At 37.6% G+C, this 20,049-nt stretch overlaps 1 protein-coding gene across 9 annotated transcripts in view; it reads left to right on the forward strand.

Annotated features, from left to right (window-relative positions):
• Positions 1 to 17,974, forward strand: part of LOC101745812 (RING finger protein nhl-1) — a 122,180-nt gene extending 104,206 nt beyond the window's left edge. For 5 of the 9 annotated variants that reach the window (XM_062669647.1, XM_012689564.4, XM_062669646.1 and 2 more), the window contains 10 exons: positions 4,273 to 4,431; positions 4,521 to 5,951; positions 6,172 to 6,379; positions 6,461 to 7,399; positions 7,498 to 7,670; positions 9,052 to 9,192; positions 12,015 to 12,155; positions 13,526 to 13,743; positions 16,587 to 16,801; positions 17,538 to 17,974. In XM_062669647.1, coding sequence (XP_062525631.1) covers positions 4,297 to 4,431; positions 4,521 to 5,951; positions 6,172 to 6,379; positions 6,461 to 7,399; positions 7,498 to 7,670; positions 9,052 to 9,192; positions 12,015 to 12,155; positions 13,526 to 13,743; positions 16,587 to 16,800 — 3,600 coding nt within the window. In that variant the 5' untranslated portion in view covers positions 4,273 to 4,296 and the 3' untranslated portion in view covers position 16,801; positions 17,538 to 17,974. Of the gene's footprint in view, positions 1 to 4,272; positions 4,432 to 4,520; positions 5,952 to 6,171; positions 7,400 to 7,497; positions 7,671 to 9,051; positions 9,193 to 12,014; positions 12,156 to 13,525; positions 13,744 to 16,586; positions 16,802 to 17,537 lie in introns of all 9 variants that reach the window. The other 4 variants (XM_038012399.2, XM_038012398.2, XM_038012401.2 and 1 more) reach the window with 1 other exon arrangement.
• The last annotated feature ends 2,075 nt before the right edge of the window (positions 17,975 to 20,049 follow it).

A 20,049-nucleotide genomic window follows, 5' to 3' on the forward strand; every position in this document is an offset into this window, starting at 1 on the left:
ACGTACACTGGATATTTAATGCAATTGGAGATTCGATTCGGGCGCACATTATCCATACCTAATGTGACCATACGTCTCGATTTGGGCGGGACAGTTCCGCTTTCGGGCATTCTGTCCCGATGTCCCCAGTGAGGCCGACATAGTTCCGCTTTTGCAAAAATACCAAACGATAAATTTATTTTTCAATTCAACATAGAGCTAGAAGTGTTTAAATGGGCTAATTTAACCAAAGAGGTACAGACTATTACAGAGTACTAATTATTTCGTGTTTAGTGCTCTGTGTTATTCTATCTTCTATAAGGAAATACTTTTAGAACACTAAATACTTTTTATATTATATAATTTCGCAGATGTCCCGCTTTGACAAAAAAAAAGGTCACGTTATCGATACCGTTCTGGTGAGTTCTGATATACGTCGGAATACAGAATGCGCTAACTTGCATCTTATGCTGGTATAACCGTATAAGGTTACCACCGGCCTAGGTAGGGAAAAAAAGCTCATCTTATATACGTTTATAAAGCGCTTCTTATATACGTACATAACATTCAAACATCCTTTTCATTTTTCATCACATTACCAACAAAACAAACGTAAGCCTTACGGTGACTCAGCAACACAAGACAACCTCATGTCAAGACTAGACTTGTCACCCTCGTGACAAGTCTAACGAAATAATGACACACATTTTTAAATTATCCCTGTTACCACCATCTTTCGAACGAACGACAATGCCAAAACGTATTTCGAACAACTGTTGATTTGGTTTAGTTGAAAAAAAAACCAGACTTCTCATTGTGCAAAAGACCTTGCCAAAATCTGCGTGGGTTTCTATGGAAAAACAAATGCGTGCCAAAAAGAAAACGATAATTTTTAAATAGTTATCATAAGCTTGTGACGCGTAGTTTTATTTCGAAGTCGGGAGGAAATCGACGAACGGCCTCCGGCTAGCGGTGTCAGTGTGAGAAGAATAACATTTTCCAAATGTACAGTTTTTGTATCTAATCCTCTCCCTTTCTAGCTATTCATCCCACAGGGTGGCGGGGTCAAATTTCCTTATGTTTCTCCTTCATTACGCTCTGTTTTCGATATCCTCTTCACTAACGTTGTATTCCCTCTTGATCTTCACCACTAAGTCTTTCCGTCTTCTCTCTTGGGGCTTCCTTTAGGATCGAGGAAATCGAGCTGAACGTGGCGAGGTCAACTTTCCTTATGTTTCTTCTCTATTTTGTTCTGCCTTTGACATCCTCATCGGTAACATTCAATTTCCTCTTGTCCTTGAGGACTACATCTTTTCGCCTTCTTTTGAGGCTTTGTTTAGGTTTCTGATCGAGGAAATCGAGCTGAGAAGTCAAATTTCCGATGTAGTCTGATGGCCTCCTTTTTACGTGACTATACTGGTACAATCTCAGCCAAATCTCCTGCATCTTATCGGCAATGTCACGTATACCGAGGCTTCCACGCACCCATTGTTGATTTTGCCCAGCCTGGTTACGTCACACATCCACCTCAACATCTTTATTTCAGCAACTTGGATGGTATGCGCGTTCTTTTGGGTTGCAGCCTATGTTATTATAGTCTTATAGGTAAAACCCTTAAGTTTGACACGCAGCGGCTATTTCATGCTCGGTGATTAGCGGAGTTTTTTGTATCTAATCCATCCATTCTAATCTAATCCATTTTAAAATTGGATTTTTTAGCCCATGTTGGTAGATGGGCTCTCGGGCCAATTTATATTAAGCGACTACTGGAGTCATCGTAACGTCAATCCCGATAACATGGCAATAAATTCGTTCCTAAAATAAGTCTGCGGCCATGCAAGGAAACAGCTGAAACATTAAAGTATAAATGGCTTACGAAGGCCACGGAAAATATTCCGCCTTAGAACTGATGCATTTGGACTGTTTGGTATTTCAAGATCTTATTCTCGGGCGTGTTCTTCATATTGGAAGGTCATAACGTGAATTTTCCTCGCAGTTTGAGTCAAATGCCTTCAGCTGCTTCGGTTTTCAGCAGCTCCAACGACTGATATCATAAACAGATAAATTTGAAGATATCTTTGTAATAAAATTATTGCTTTCCGATCTACTCATATCAAACAAAACACACATTCTCTATTATTTATGAACACAATCAAAACAAACAATTAATTTACTTATAATGTAATGGTACACAATTTTTTTTTACAAAAAACTTATAGGGTGTATTTTTAGATTTTTGTGCCCGAATGTTGCAACCTATTTTTGCCGCTATGCAATTATGCGTACCCCTTTTGTATAGAAAAACATAAACAATAGATTCGTGAGTAGCTGTTAGCAAATCCCTTCCTGGCTGAGCCCCTACTCACCCACTTGCCCTGGTAAAACTGGAAAGGCCTTTGGGTCACCAGGAATCTCCAAACAAAAAAAGATTCGTGACTTTCTCCTCATGCCTCGAAATGAGCTCACATGAACATCTAGCACAATAAAAACGTAAATGCTTTGCCCAAAACAGAATGTGAACTGTGATGACGTAACAAACCCAGAAGTTTTATTATGTATTTTCTCAAAGTCGAGTGCTACACGCAATCTGCAAAAAAGAATTTAGCTACCCATTGACATTGAGCTTATACAAAATATACAACTATTCTTACGTTAGAAGATGAAACATTTTTAAATCTTTGAATTTTACTTTGAATGCGTCCTATCAGGAGCACTCTTTTTTATCTTGTTAAAAAAATGTCTACTCATCTCCGTAAAAGGTATTTTTCGAAAAATAGAAATATTCTGGCTCACATTCAATATTAAATTCGTGCCTAAAGTTACTGTTCCTTGGAAATATCGAAAACCTAGTTCTCGAAGCTCTGTACATTTTTACTGTACACAAATAGTGGAATTGATTAACAGAAGAAAAGATGCGCCCATACTTTGAAAATAACCAGAGGTGCATTCGCTGTGTTTCACGTTAACATTGTAAAGTCAAATACTTACAGTTCCCGCTGACCGGGCCGTGTGAAAAGCGACTCTATTTATAAACGGCAGCTCGATGAGGATATGCCATGGAAACTAAATTAGAAACCGACTGATGTTTAGTAATCGCGTTAAGAATATTTCTGCCAGTGCTCCTATAAATAAACAGTTTTTTTGTAAAGATAAGGGCTGAGTTTGTTTGACGCGTATTATCTTTCTCAATTGCGCTTTTGCTTGTTTTTCATTACATAAATAATTATCGTGCAGCTAATTTATAGCATTTAAAATTCAATATATCCGTGCAACATTACACCCCAAATAACAATGTAAAAAAATAACAATTCAAATGGTCACTGTAAAATAATTCACTGAAGTACGAAAATAAATTACATTCAAGTTTTGAATCAGTGACCTTTAAAAAAACTCCACAGTATCACCGAACTGTGTCAACGAAATATTTAATAATTTTACAAAATCAAAAATTTAATTTATTTTATTAATATATTTATTATCTTCAACCAAAGTTTCGTTTCATTACCAATAATCCAAAACCATTAAGCGATTATTGTCCAAATTAATATTAAATCTGTGTGCTTTGCTCGTTTGTACGCCATTATCGGTTCATTAAGTTCCATTATACGTAAATTAACTGTCACCGAAATCAGATCACCTTTGATTCAGTTAATACGATCAAAGAGAGTTTTAGTACCAAATTTAGTTATAGTTAGTTAGCTGTCTCTGTTAATTGGAGTGAATCGTTAACTAGATTGGATAGTTCATTTAGATACATTTCAATTATCTTGTAGCTTTTTAAATAGTTTCGTTTTCAATCTGGTATCGTTAAATGAACATATATTTTACAGTGCCTATTTGTTGTTAAAAAGCATTGGTTAAAACTCCATATTGGAGATAGTTAATCTAGATAGAATTATCTTCGGATATGATGTTATGTTCAGTATGGCAACTAGATATGATGTTTGGGCTATGATAATAATTTAAACCTTATGTCTTGTTATAAGCTGTAGTATTTACATTTGTCGATAATGATGTATTTACTTTTCATTGACCAAATAACAGGAAGCGGCTATGAGCTTTCCATCTGCATATATACCTACATTTAAATTGTACTTACGTTCTAATTTGCTATCTCATATAATAATATATTTGACAGGATCGATCATTGTGAATATATGTACATTCTAGAATAATTCGTAATAGCATCTTTGAAATATGTACTTGACTAAGAACTTTAATATGTTCTAAAAATACCATTTATGTGAAGAAATTATAAGTGATCTATTGTAATGGAATATCTCTTGCTCACAGATACATAAGCGAGGTTAAGCAAAAATGGAGCAGTTTGAATCGCTGCTGACTTGCTGCGTGTGTTTGGACCGGTACAGGAACCCTAAGTTGCTGCCATGCCAGCACAGCTTCTGTATGGAGCCCTGCATGGACGGCCTAGTCGACTACGTTAGACGACAGGTATGATGATACACTAGCTTCGACGAACAGAGTACTTACTTAAACAACAATAATTATGTTTCAAAAATAATTAAATTTTTATTCAATAGGTCAAATGTCCAGAATGCCGTGCAGAGCATCGAATTCCCTATCAGGGAGTTCAAGGGTTCCCCACAAATGTAACGCTCCAAAGATTTTTGGAGCTCCACGCTCAAATTGCTGGTGAACTTCCAGACCCTACTGCTGGGCAAATTATGGAAAGGTGCAATGTTTGCTCAGAAAAAGCGTACTGCGCTTTATGTGCACATTGTGACAAAAAAGTATGTGATGACTGCAAATCTGCTCACATGGAGGTATTACGTCGCGAAATTGCAAGAATAAATAATCAAGTCCGTCGTGGCATGAACAGACTACAAGATATTTTGGGTGTTGTCGAACGCAACACGACGAATCTCCAAACAAACTGCGCAGCAGTTGCGGGTGAAGTCGACGAAATTCACAAAAGGCTCGCCAAAGCTCTGAAAGATAGAACCGACTTCTTGCGCACTGAAGTAGATCGGTATCTAGCAACTGAGCTTAGAAATCTAACTCATCTCAAAGATAATTTAGAATTAGAATTAAGTAACATACAAAGTAATTGTGATCTCGCCGAAAAGCATATGAACGATGACACTGAATGGGAAGACACAGAACTTATGGACACGAAGGAAATTTTCCTAAAAACTGTGGAATTCTTAAGGAACTTCGATTACGAAGCTGGCGATTACAATCGTAGAGTGCGATTCATTATGACGCACGACCCCAACCAACTTGTAATGCATGTCGCTAGCTATGGAGAATTGAATATAACTCAACCCAACGCTTATTCTGGGGGTCTACAGCCAAGTCAAGGTCTAACTAGATCGAAGAGTGACCATCGCTTGGCGACGCAATTTAGACAGCAGGAAGAATCCAAGAATTACTACGAAAACGATGAACCGATCCTTGGCGGACGTAAGTTTGGAGAACGTAGACCGCCACCGCCTGAAAGACATACCCGAGACTACAATGTCACGGATGACTATAGCGGATATGAGTCTGAGCACCGACCCCGTAGGTTCCGCTCACGTTTTGTTAGAAGTCACCAACAAGACAACGATTCTGATACAGAACAAAGTATTCGTTCAGCTAAAACAGAAAAACAAGAGAAGGAAAAAGAGAAAGTTGTAGATACAGAAGATGCTACCAGAGGACCTCTAAGCGGCATTTTCAGGCTAAGCGATTGTCCACGAGTAATGCAACGAATTATGGATGCAGAAAGTGGAAAGAAGAAAGAGAAGAAAGAACCTCCGCCACCACCTAAGCCCGTAGTTCAACCGACACCGCAACCTCGCCGTCCTCCACCTGCTCAAAGGCAACAAAGTGAGGATGATGAAATAACACGCCTTAAAAGACAAAACAAAGGCGCAGCTTCATCACAAGAACCAGATCGTCCAGCCCCAAGACCTGTTGAAGAAGAAAGAACTTCGATAGCACGCAAACCACCTACACCAGCTCGGGAGGTGAGTTGGGAAGAAGAACGAGAGTGAATTAGAATCGCAGTACAACGTAGAATCTAGAAAAATCATCGATACTAACAAGAAAAACGCAAAAAAACTAACGGCATTCCATAAATGTACACTCCACGTTAACTCATTGACCTCTTCAAAAATACACATACACAACACAATTTATTATATCTACCATATTGGTGTCCAAATCGAATTTCAATATATTTCTCAGGCGTCAAGCGATGGTGAATCTGATGAATCAGTCGGATCTTTACAACGTACTCAACAACGTAAAGCTCCACCTCCAGTACAAAAACCCGCAGCGACCGGGAGAAGACCATCCGCGGATGCTCCTACACCACATAGACCGGCTGCAAGAGCACCTAGCACAGAATCAAGCGCATCTACAGAAAGTTCTGGCTCGGCGGTTAAGCATACAGGTGCAATATTAACCATCGCAGAATTAAAAGCAAAATATTGCAGTGGTGGGCCAAAACCAAATCCTCGATTATGTTCCACAGGAAACGAGAGAACTGCACCGGTTACAACCAACGGTACAGCTGGAGGTGCGCAACGGGTACAGAGCCGCTTTGTTGGCTCGCAGAGACCTACGCCCGCTCCGGCTCCCGCCGAGCCGGCGCACGATGAAGATTCAGATACGAGTTCCGAAGAGGAAACAGATTCGTCAGAGGAGAGTGAAGAGGAGCCTGCACCTCAAAGAAAGCCCGAGAGCCAGGCGATGGCTCGTAGTGACATCGGCCCTTTACTTGCGCGTAGTTCAAATGCTCGCAGTGATGCTCATGATAACAAATCCAAAGATCCTCCACCTTCACAAACTCGGTACCGATCAAGGCAACCATCTCAAACTGAAGAGGAGCCCGCACCACGATACGGTGCCGGTTCTTCTTACAACAATCGTTATGGCAGCAAGCCAAGAGAAGAAGAAACGACGTCATCCATAGATGATGATTCTAAATATCCAACGGCCAGATCGAGATATCTCGCCTTAAAAGAACGGCGAAACCGTCTCGCAAGAAGTAAAAGTAGTCACACCGGATTCGGTGCGGGAGACGACGATGATCAGGACGATCCTGTGTCTCCAACCACGGCATCGCCATCGGCGTATTTGGCGGCTCGGTACGGCTCCGGGACCGGAGGGTCGGAGTTGTCTCGTAGCAGGTCATCTCACGCGCTGAAGTCTAGAGAAAGCTCGCCAGAACGACCACCGACTGGCGAGAAAGATGGAGCAGCACTCAGCTCGTGGGCACGGTACTTGAAAAACAAGTACGGCTCCCGCGGTAAAGAACGAGACACGAGTGGCACGTCCTCGAGCGCGTCGCGTCGTCTGTCTCTCGGGCTGCCTTTGCGCTCGGCAAACGAGCTTGCCAGTTCTGATGACGATTCAAAAAACGCGGCAGGCTCCCCCATCTCCCCTACGGCGGCTACAGCAGCGGTAGCAGGTTAGAACGACGAGTGGCGTGTACATAGTTTGGTGCTTGGATGAGTGAGACCCATATCGTTTTGTTCATTGATATTAATTATTCATTGTTGACGGCAGGTTTCGCAGCAGCAGGTTCCTCCCCTAGGAGCCAGTATCTGCAGAAACGCCGATTACAGTTCAGCGTGGGGAGTCGGGGGAGCGAACCTGGTTGTTTCACATGGCCTCGTGGTATCGCTGTAGGTCCAGATAATACTATGGTCGTGGCCGATTCATCAAATCACAGAGTGCAGGTAAAATACTACCAAGAGAAGACTTTTAACACCACCAAAACCACAATACAGCTGAAATATCTTAAGTCACTAATATATTCCTTTATCACAATAAAACTAATGACTTTCACAAATAGATCTTCAAAAAAATAGTTTCCGGCAGATAGACGATAATTCTTTCTGTGTTTGCAATGAAAAAAATAATTGCAGTCATTGACTTTAACGGCAATCCAATCAAAAACTAATAAATTATTCGACAAGTTGAAAGGATTATCCTGCCCTCTTTCAATCTAATTCATTTGTCAATCTCAGATCCCCGGTCCGTAAGTTGGAAATCCGTCTCAATTGAATACGATTTATGAACAAGTCCATTATACAGATGATTATAGGTAAATGTTGCGAATATTTTTAGCGTTTTCCGTCTTGACCTTGAGCCAAAAACGTAGCGAACGAGCGAAATTTAGATTCGTACTGTCGTCATTATTTGGAGCAGAAGCGCATGAAATTTTTCTTATACTATAAACAAAGCATGTACTCCTTTTTTTTTTTTTCTTAGATTGGTGGACGAGCTCACAGCCCACCTGGTGTTAAGTGGTTACTGGAGCCCATAGACATCCACAACGTAAATGCGCCACCCACCTTGAGATATAAGTTCTAAGGTCTCAAGTAAGTTACTTTACTCCTCAAGTAAAGCGATGATAAAAATCTCTTTGATATTACAAATTCTAACATTGACAAGGTGTCTTCTAAGGCAGCGTCTTGGTGTGTGCCACCGAGTTATCTATTTTAACAGTACAGCTAAATTTTTCCTTCAAAGCTAAATATTTTTGTTATTCCTATGCTATTATACTTTGACTTCATGGATATTGGGATAGATATCCAGATTGTTTCCGCCCACAATGCTAATACAAATAATAATATATAAATAGCTATTGGGGGATTGGCTTTATTTTGACTAAAATAGACGTTTCGAGAAAGAATTACTTCGGGTTCAAAGACTTTTACTTTCAAATAATGACCATTTTAGATACATTGTATCGCAACTATTTTCGATAAAGAAGACACTTAAAATAACTAATGATACCAAAACCAAAAAAGCCTATCTGAAATATTCGTTTTATTGGTTTTTTTTTTCTATCGCCCTCAATGCGCGATGATAAAATTTTAACTATACTGACATGCGAGTTCAATGACCTGAGAGGAACATGAGCGATATCTAACGACCTTAACTTTAGTTCACAGGTCAAAAAAATAAAACGACAAGTATTCCTAATCACCTGAGTGAATAGTTATTGCTTTTCTCTTACGTTAAATGGGTTATTATATCCAGTATTTTGGAAGCGTCCTCCGTCCATCCGTTATTTTCTGTTTTCTAATACTCATGCGGATATTTTTTCTCCAGGTGTTCGACTCTAATGGAATATTCATCAAGGAGTTCGGTCAGTATGGAAGCGGCGAAGGCGAGTTTGACTGCTTAGCAGGAGTTGCTGTTAACCGCATCGGGCAGTACATCATAGCTGATAGATACAACCATCGCATACAGGTAAACTTAACCCACAGACACAGCCCACTGAGTTTCTCGCCGGATCTTCTCAGTGGGTCGCGTTTCCGATCCGGTGGTAGATAGAAGCACTGCTTTTGCTAGGGCCAGTGTTAGCCCCACTCCGGCTTGAGCCCCGTGAGCTCACCTACATTTTAGGGCGAAGCTGACATAGCCTCTCAAGCCTATCAGCATATGTAGGAGAAAAAAAAATTACAAAATGTGTGCAATTCACACGTGGTAGAAGTGAAACCTTCCAAAATTAAAATACAATTATCCTAAACGTCTTAAGTATATGTAAAATTTTGTCATTAGTAAATAATTGTAAGGTAGCGCCCTCTGTGAATTGATATTTTAATTTCACGTATAATCCTAAATTAAAATTCACTACAAGAGCTTTCATACACACGTTAGTATTAAAAAATCTCACAGATGGCGCTGTATTAAATAGTATGTATATTTCTGTCTCATTCTTTGCTGGCTTCATCCTACACATTTTTGTATTTGTGTCTCTTACCTGTCGTTTTTTCCGTTGCATCCGGTTTGAAATCACAACGATTCTAAAGAAGTTTTCACTTCAAAAAAAAAAAAAAAATATATATACAGAATTTTTAACCACCGCGAATCTTACCACCGTCCTGCTGTTACACGAGGAATATTTACCGTCCTACTGATACGAAGATACACGAGGAATATAATTATAGTGAACTTCAATATGAAAACTAGATTCATCTCTTCAGAGCTCACGACATTTTAGTTTATTTTTTGAATCCCATTTATGGAAACGGTGCTTATTAAAAAATAGCTAATGTAGTTTTCTGCTTTCTTTTAAAACAGCGAACTCATTTTCAATTTCCGGCTTTTGAGTATTAAAAAAAAAAAATGAGTTTGTATAAAATGAAAATATTTTGAACAGAGCTAGCAGATCTAGTACCGTTTTATATGAAGTTATTGTCTGTGATATTACATATTTACGATCGGCACTTTGGATTTTGTGATGCAAGAAAACACGTTAGTATTATAAATCGACGTATCCATTAGTGATAAGTCGTACGAATGTACTATCACCGCTCAGAATACTACTAATGTATCATACACTCTAGTTTGAACGATAGTGCTATTATTTTAATACTATTGTGACTGGGATTCTCTATGTGGTGGACACGATTCTGGTAATCACAGTCATAAGCAGACATCCATTAATTACAATTGAAATGACACACCAGAGTCTACTAATAGATAGGCACAATTAAAAACACCAACAGAGTAAGCAATTTTAATCCAATAACTTTCCTTCAAAATCTTTCACTACTCCTCTGAGATATAATTAAAACTTGTTTTGTCTGTCATAAACTGTAAAGGATTTGAAACATCACAAATAATATAATTACAATTAAAAAAAATAACGTTTTATAGCTCGCAGATACCGAAGAAAATTCCTTTGTGTTGTTAAAATGTTGTATTTAATTAATATACAGCTCTCTCCGTAAAACATTATTCGTTTGCGACCAACTCCTTCGCAGTTTGGTCACGGTAATTCCTGCCGCTGTAGGACACCACAAATATCTTTGTGTATACTAATATTATAAAGAGAAAAGATTTGTTTGTTTGTTTGTATTGAATAGGCTCCGAAATTACTGAACCGATTTGAAAAATTCTTTCACTGTTTAGAAGCCACACTATTCCCGATTGACATAGGCTATAATAATCTTTGAAAAAATCAGGGGTATCCTTATTAAAACTCCAACAATGTAACCCAAGGTGTAAAAAATTACCTAATAGAATAAAATAATACATTATTATTTACAAAAAGTGTCGCGACATCATATGTCTAACTGTTATAGTTATGCCGCAATAAGTGTTCTTTTATTTAAAAAAATTAAACAACTACAAATATCGTTGGAATTTTTGTTAAAGACCCGAGCGAAGCCGGAGCAGGCCGCTTGTCTTGTTATAAGTTGGTTAGTCTGACACAAACCGAAAGGACAACTTTTGTTCTGATGAGTCATCTCTTATTATTGTTAAATTTTAGCGTCTGCTAATGCACACCAACGGTTCGAGTCCACTGTCAAATTTCAAAGGAATTTTGAGAATTAAGCAACATTGAAGTGATTTAAAATTGAATCATTTTCTACAAGATACAAGGAAACTATTTTCAAAACCATAACATCGACAACTTCTTGAATAATAAAATTGTCTATGCGTAATAAATAACTCAAAACGATTGAAAAAGTAAAGTTGAAATACGTAAATAGGCAAAAATATAACTCACCGCCCTGCCTATTTCTGCCGTGAAGCAGTAATGCGTTTCGGTTTGAAAGGTGGGTTAGCCATTGTAACTATATTGAGACCTTAGAACTTATATCTCAATGTGGGTGGTGCATTTACGTTGTAGATGTCTATGGGCTCCAGTAACCACTTACACCAGGTGGGCTGTGAGCTCGTCCACACCTCTAAGCAAGAAAAAAAAAACTTATATAGCTTTCTCTTCTCATTTATTCATTTTTGTTTTATAGTTATTGGTGTTCGGTGTTATCAATATTATTATATGTATGTGTTGGTGAAGAAAGTTATTTAGTTATGAAGTTAATTATCTTCCAAACTTTTACAAGACAATTAACAAAACAAGATAGAAAATGTAATATACAAACTGAATTTAAGCTTTGAGATGTCAGTAATTACAGTCAAAATGCGACTGAACAAACATTAACATTAGGTAGATTATTCATAAGCTCTATAATACCTAATAAAGCAGAAAAATAGAGCAATTATAAAGTGAATAATTTTAGGATACCGTTTACTGATTTCGTTTTTTCTTTAACCAGGTTTTTGACCCTCAAGGTCGCTTCCTAAGAGCCTTCGGGAGCCAAGGTACCGGAGACGGCAAGTTCAACTACCCATGGGGCATCACCACTGACGCCCTCGGATTCATATACGTGTGTGACAAGGAAAACCATAGAGTGCAGGTACGTACAGAAAACAGCTTAGTTGCTCTAGTATGTATCTTTAAGTTTCCTACAGCATCTTTTACATATATAATTATATAAACAGTACGTATATAATATATATATATATATATTTTTTATTGGTTGTTTGGGTGGACGAGCTCACAGCCCACCTGGTGTTAAGTGGTTACTGAAGCCCATAGACATCCACAACGTAAATGCGCCACCCACCTTGAGATAAGTTCTAAGGTCTCAGTATAGTTACAACGGCTGCCCCACCCTTCAAACCGAAACGCATTACTGCTTCACGGCAGAAATAGGCGGGGTGGTGGTACCAACCCGTGCGGACTCACAAAGGGTCCTACCACTGGTGATCACAAAGGGTCCTACCACTAGTGATACTGGTAATAAGTACTAATACAAAAGTATAGAAAATGTACATTCACTTATATGGGTCTATTCGTGATAATGGAACCACTGACAGAGGATCATCGCAATATCTGTACCCCAAGTCAATTTTGAGGTCCGCGAACCTTTCAAAGGTTAATCGCTATTGCAGTGCAACGAAACTTTAATCTAAGCTTTTAAAAGTAACGAATGTCTAACTTTTTGAGTTTCTAATTTAAATCAATCATAAATATTAAAATTTAGGCACACGCATTAGCACAGATTACAATTACTTTAGCTACTAATAAAATAAAACCTAATGAAGTACTAAATTTATTATGTAAAATTTTACTCAAGACTAATAATAAAAATAAATGGTTATGTTACACTAATGGATAAAATTACACTATAGTCTAAATAATATTCAAAGATAAAAAAGTTGAAAGATACAAAACGTAATTATCGCGAAAGAAAACCAATCAGAAAAGCAATTTTCATTAGCACTTTAATAAGCCTCTACGGCAGATGCGCCGCGCAATTTTTCCAATAAATTAATTGCTAGAAAAAGAAATGAATTGTCAAAAAAAAAGAATCGCACTATGAAGGTTATTATTCTATCGAGAGAAACCGTGTTTTTTTTCTTTCTAAAAACCAATTCTGGCCTGTTGGAATATAGGGTAATTATTCAACAATTGAAGAATTTTTAATCTCTAAACCGACGACACGCAAGAACTTTCTGGTTATATGATAGAATTGTTATTATTAGTTGTAATGGACTATCTACTTACCTCCAAATAAATCAAAAGACTAAATGATTAACTAAAGACGAATAAAAATAATATTTTCCCAAATTAAGAGATTAGGATGTTCCCCAAAAAACCGACTACAATCCAGTCTGCTCTTTTCTCCAATTTTCCTTCTGGCTATTTGATTCTTTCCCGCGTTTGTGATAAAAAAATTACTTCATCAAAGGCTTTAATCTTATTTACTTTTATTCTCCTTAGGTGTTCCAATCCGACGGCACCTTCGTGGGTAAATTTGGTTCCTTCGGGGCCAAGCTTGGTCAACTAGAACATCCTCATTACATTGCGGTTTCCAGCACCAACCGAGTTCTGGTCTCAGACTCGAACAACCACAGGATCCAGGTCTTCGATGTAAACGGTAGAGTTCTGTCTTCGTTCGGCGAAGAAGGGTCCGAAGATGGCCAGTTTAAGTTCCCGAGGTTTGTGTAACTTTATTCTAATGCCGTTAATAAAAAAATAGTATATATACATTACTGGTGGCAGGACCTCTTGTGGCACCACCCTGCCTATTTCTGCCGTGAAGCAGTATGGGTTTCGGTTTGAGAGGTGGGTCAGCCGTTGTAACAATACTTGAGACCTTATAACTTATATCTCAAGGTGGGTGGCGCATTTACGTTGTGGATGTCTATGGGCTCCAGTAACTATCTAACACCAGGTGGGCTGTGAGCTCGTCCACCCATCTAAGCAATAAAAAATAAAAAAATAAAAATAGCATCATCATCATAATTAAATCGACAACTAGATATCCACTTCGGAAAATGAATTAGACATGCTATTCTAATTTCGCAACTAAACTGCTCGAAATTTTCAAAAATCACCTCAACATATCATGTATCCATTGCATTGGTAATCATGGCCCTGTAGAAAACGAGAAGATAGTTTATGAACTTTATTTACAACCATTGCCATATAATTTTCTTCTTTTTTCACACTTTCTTAAAGTAATTAAAACTATTTTATGGTTAGATGTTCCGTTTAGTAGTTTTGTGGAACGGAATCAATAAAAAAGTTAATGATAAATTTGACGGTAGTTAGAATAATATTCAAATGACGACGAACACCAGCTAGGTCGTCCTCGATCACGACCACGTATCTGAATCACGTACTCGAAACCCGAAATTAAACCCTAATATTGGCTTAAAATATTTATCTACCTACTCTACTATCATTGTATCAATCTACTCATAGTCCGGCGCTATCAAGTGGGCGTTAGCTATTCACAGAATGTAATGCGGTTTTTGTGAGCATATTTTTCACATTAAATAAATATCATCATGTGCAATACGGCAGCCTCATTGCTGAACTAAGCTATAAGAGCAGAATCTTGTAGATTCCTAATAACCTTCAAGACCATCATCATCATCAGCCTATAGCAGTCCACTGCTGGACATAGACCCTCCAATCGCATGCCACTGAGCACGATCCTCGATTTCTCTCATCCAGCTCTTGCCAGCCACCCTCCATAGATCGTCATTCCATCGAGTCTGAGGGCATCCTGCACTTCCTTTACCAATTCGCGGTCCCCAATCAAGAACAGGTTTACCCTAACGATTATCGGTTGGCCGATTAATATGGCCAGCCCATTGCCACTGATGAGATTATAAAAATCTAACATGTGATTGTTGATTTAAAAAGCCGCCCGCTTATAAAAAGTTACAGATACACGATCATGCATTCACTTCGGAAATAGGGTTGCGAAATCGGTCAAGGTGCGAGAGACCAGACAATAATAAATTCGTCCCCGAATGTTTCGGGGAACGCGCATTATTTTTACAACCAGAAAAATGTGTCATATCGTTAATGGGAGCTCTAAGTTGTTTTATTTCAGTTATCAATTCAGATAAAAATAATTTTTTGGAACACTTGAAGTTTTTTTTTATTGCTTAGGTGAGTGGACGAGCTCACAGTCCACCTGGTATTAAGTGGTTGCTGGAGCCCATAGACATCCATAATGTAAATGCTCCACCCACCTTGAGTATTAAGTTCCAAGGTCTCAAGTATAGTTACGACGGCTGCCCCACCCTTCAAACCGAAACGCATTACTGCTTCACGGCAGAAATGGGCAGGGTGATGGTAGGAGTTAATTTTAATTATGAATAAGATGAATTTAATAAATGAATTTTGCACGATTTCCTTCTGTAAAAATATGTAAATAAGTCAATTGAAATGTAAACAAAAGATTTGTTTTTGTTTGTGTTCAAAGCCGATAGCCACAAAAACCTCGTGCTCATAAGCATCGCAAATTCTTGAAACGTGAATATCAAGGAACAAGTCCTGACTTTAATCGCTCATAAAGCGAAATTACAAGCGCGGCCGACCGCACTTTATGTAGACCATTCAGGTCAGGAGACTGGCAGCTGCAATTTGTACTGTATCTATTTTTTCCTACCTATGCTGATAGCCTTGAGAGGCTATTTCAGCTTCACCCTAACGTGTTTAGGTGAGCTCACGGGGCTCAAACCGGAGTGTTGCTAACACTAGGGCAAGAGCAGTTCTTCGCAGAATCTACCACCGTATCAAAAACGCGACCCACTGAGAAGATCCGGCGAGAAACTCAGTGGGCTGTGTCTATGGATTAATTCACTCGTCGAGCCCTTCGTCGCAAGCGACGGGTTCGGCGAGGACGGTGACCGGTGCTGTATCTATAAGGAAGCTTCGAGAACTGTCGTAGAAACTACAACTTTTTTTTATTGCTTAGGTGGACGAGCTCACAGCCCACCTGGTGTTAAGTGGTTACTAGAACCCCTGGACATCTACAACACAAGTGTGCCACCCACCTTGAGATATAAGTTCCTAAAGTCTCAGTATAGTTACAACGGCTACACCACCCTTCAAACCAAAACGCATTACTGCTTCACGGCAGAAATAGGCGGGATGGTGGTACCTACCCGTGTGGACTCACAACAGGTACTACCACCAGTGTAGACCACCAACTAGATATACATATGCTTCGGAAAATACCAGAGAATCTAAATGCTAAGTCTTCTTGCTAATCTAAATGCTAAGCCTGAAGAAAACAAAATTTAGAACGATTAATACCCGTATTGGTGGAGTCCTCAGTCTATTTTATTTTATTTTCTCATTGCCCTTGTAAGCAGCCGAGCACACGGTCCACCTGATGGTGAGTGGTTACCGTCGCCCATGGATTTCAGCAATGCCATGGGCAGAGCCAAGCCGCTGCCTACCGTAAACCTAACTAACCTAACCGCTTAATTCTAGGCATATCTAGATTTTCTTATTGATATCTTTTTGTATTCTCCAGAGGTGTAGCAGTGGACGACCAAGGCTACATCGTAGTGGCTGATTCCGGTAACAACAGGATCCAGATCTTCCATCCGGATGGAACCTTCCTCAGGGCGTTTGGCTCTTGGGGCTCCGGAGACGGGGAATTTAAGGGATTAGAGGGAATCGCTGTCATGACCGGTGGAAATATCATCGTATGTGATCGGGAGAATCATAGGGTGCAAGTGTTTTAAGGTGAGAATCATTTTTTCGTATTCAATTTTAATAAACCTATATTTTAGTATTTTTCGGGTTGATGGGCGAACAGTTAGCACATAGCTAACACATAATTTCGTATTATGGCCTCTTTTGTCTATTGCAGTGATTGTCAAACTTTTTTATGTCGCGACAAAGTTGTTTAGGCTATGTGACAATAATTTTTAATGTAAAATTTGGGGACACATAAAAATGCCGTAGCACTGTGGTTGAGAAACACTGATCTATTAGTTTGCAGTACCGATTACTGTAACATAGTCGCAGTCTTAGTCGGAGTCAATGCATATGAGAAAACCAAAAGTTGTGTAAAAATAAAACAGGTCTCAGAGTATTCTCTATTAAGTTTTTTTAATCGTTCTAACAACTGTTTATTAGTACCAGTTAGCCAGTTAAGGGAAATTCGACCATAATTACAGACGCCTTAACATTAAATTAGTTTTATGTAATTCATTTTCTCTTCTGTTTTGTTATTGATTTTGTTTTTGTTGTGAGAATAAAAAAATTTTGCAATATTTATTTCATAATAAAATATTAACACTCCTCAATGACTTCTATACAAAAAAATTGGTTGACTAACAGAAGAGAAAATAGTATTAGGCTCTTTTCTATTTTTATAAATATTTCTTGATTTTCAGGAATGATAATTTTAATAGAAAGATGTTATTGTATTATTTTTAATTCGAAATCATAACAAATCATTTTCTTTCTGTTTCAGTTTCACGAAAACAACAATATTTCATTATTACGTAAACAATAAAATGAACAATACTTATAATATATAATAACAATACAATACTGTTTTTATCGGTGGGAACTTTGTAACATTAGCATTATTAACATTTTACAACGAGGCATTTGTAACATAAATTTAAATAGAAAAAAAAACGAATGGAGTTCATACATATTGTAAATTCACATTTTTTATATAAACCAAAGCTTGTGTCTAAATAATTTTCATTGTACACATGAATACGCATAGTCTGTTAACGAAATTCTTTCTTAAAAAGATTTCTTTTTGTTTTTTTTTAGTTTTTCTATTAATAACACTCAGTGTATTTTTAATGTTTTGTATATGAATAAATAAATCATACATTTACAACGACCTAGTCATTGATTAAATATTACTTTTTGTTTAATAAAATTATCAAATGATGCAATTGTTTTTATTCCGTCACCATTTTGTTAATCAAATATCTAAGGATTTCGTTTGGCTATTGATATACAAAGTAGTAATCTGGTATTTTGATAGTATTTCTATTGCCTCTGTAGGCAGACGAGTATAACGCCCACCTGATGGTAAGTGGTTAGTGTCGCCATGGACACCAAGTCGCCGCCTAACGCAGCTTTGCACTTATTTTTCTGTGGCAACACTTTTCGCGACGAAATATGTTTTTTTAACTACGATAAATATTAAATTTGTTCAATAAAAATAAACAAAATTAGCACCATTTTTTTCTTGCGCACTATCAAAGGACAAAAACGTATTTTAACTTCACAATAAAAGGTGGGTGAGAGAACGCAAAACGAATTTCATATTTCGATTAGACAACGTCTTAGAAGGAGGTATAAAAGCTGATGCAATTCACTCTGCGTATCTCAATCCAGCGCTCACAACGAATCACTAGATGATGACCGAGCTTTGTTCGTTTTTTTTTTTTTTTTGATGACGCCATCTTGTTGTGTCTTTAAAGCGGTCAGTTGCCCTCAATTATGAAAAATAGTATTATTATTCGCCAATAGATGTCGGGAAGAGTTGATTATTGAAAACACGAATAAAACAACATTTTCTGAAAATAAATCGTAGCTAGATCGATTTATCGCCCTCGAAATCCCCTGTATACTAAATTTTATGAAAATCGTTTGAGCCGTTTCCGAGATTCAGATTATATAATTAAAAAAACAAAATGTGTTGCCTCTCAAGCCTATCAGCATAGGTAGGAAAAAAAAATTACAAAATGTGTGCAATTCACACGTGGTAGAAGTGAAACCTTCCAAAATTAAAATACAATTATCCTAAACGTCTTAAGTATATGTAAAATTTTGTCATTAGTAAATAATTGTAAGGTAGCGCCCTCATGAATTGATATTTTAATTTCACGTATAATCCTAAATTAAAATTCACTACAAGAGCTTTCATACACACGTTAGTATTAAAAAATCTCTCAGATGGCGCTGTATTAAATAGTATGTATATTTCTGTCTCATTCTTTGCTGGCTTCATCCTACACATTTTTGTATTTGTGTCTCTTACCTGTCGTTTTTTCCGTTGCATCCGGTTTGAAATCACAACGATTCTAAAGAAGTTTTCACTTCAATATTAATATACAAGAATTGCTCGTTTATAAGGTATAAGATAAAGGTATGACCATTGATCGAATCCGCAGAATCTATTCACACCGACTTATCCTAACGGCCTAACGACATGAACAATACCCAACAAAATCCCACTTAAAGAAACGCAATTTCCTAAAAGGAAACGAACGAAAAAAATATACCTCGCAAACGGGTGAAGGCACTCCGTCATTGTCAGAAAACTGTTATCACTTAAAGACAGATGGAGTCTGTGTAATCGATTGATTCGATGATTTCCCAAAGGCGGACTTGCCCGCACCCCCCCTATCCCCCTATTGCCTGTATTGTGAATCTCCTGTTATAAATGCTGCGTATAACTCTACTTGTTCGAAATTGTCGCTTGGCTGTGTTCAGTTGCGTTTTTTACATTGACTCTATTCGTACCTTGTATTGGATATATAAAAAAAGATGTGTGGTGTCCTGGGACACTGGATAAGAACGAAGTTCCTTATTATAAAAATATTAATTTTAAATTCTATTCGAGTTATAAAGAAAATAATTATTCAGGTATACATATTTATTATGATTTTTTATTGATAAAAAAAACTACTTTACAAAGTTATCAACTTTATTTTATTCACAATGACTTATAAAAAATATATAATAATAATATACAAAGAAACAGCTATTTATATGAATAATAATAATAATAACCGTCATCACGTAGACTATACATTAGACACTGTATAGCCATCATACAAGACTATACATAAATAATAAAAATCTTACGTTACGGACGTTTTTTCCCGGTTAGGGTACCCCTCCGCATCGTCCCATAAGGAACGTTCCAAATTTTTTTTAAATTGTAGATATTAATTAATTAGATGCATTTTTTAATTGATAAAAAATTTCTCTACATCTCAATACTGAAAACT

Source organism: Bombyx mori, chromosome 8 (genome assembly GCF_030269925.1).
Source record: "Bombyx mori chromosome 8, ASM3026992v2".
NCBI classification, from domain to species: domain Eukaryota; kingdom Metazoa; phylum Arthropoda; class Insecta; order Lepidoptera; family Bombycidae; genus Bombyx; species Bombyx mori.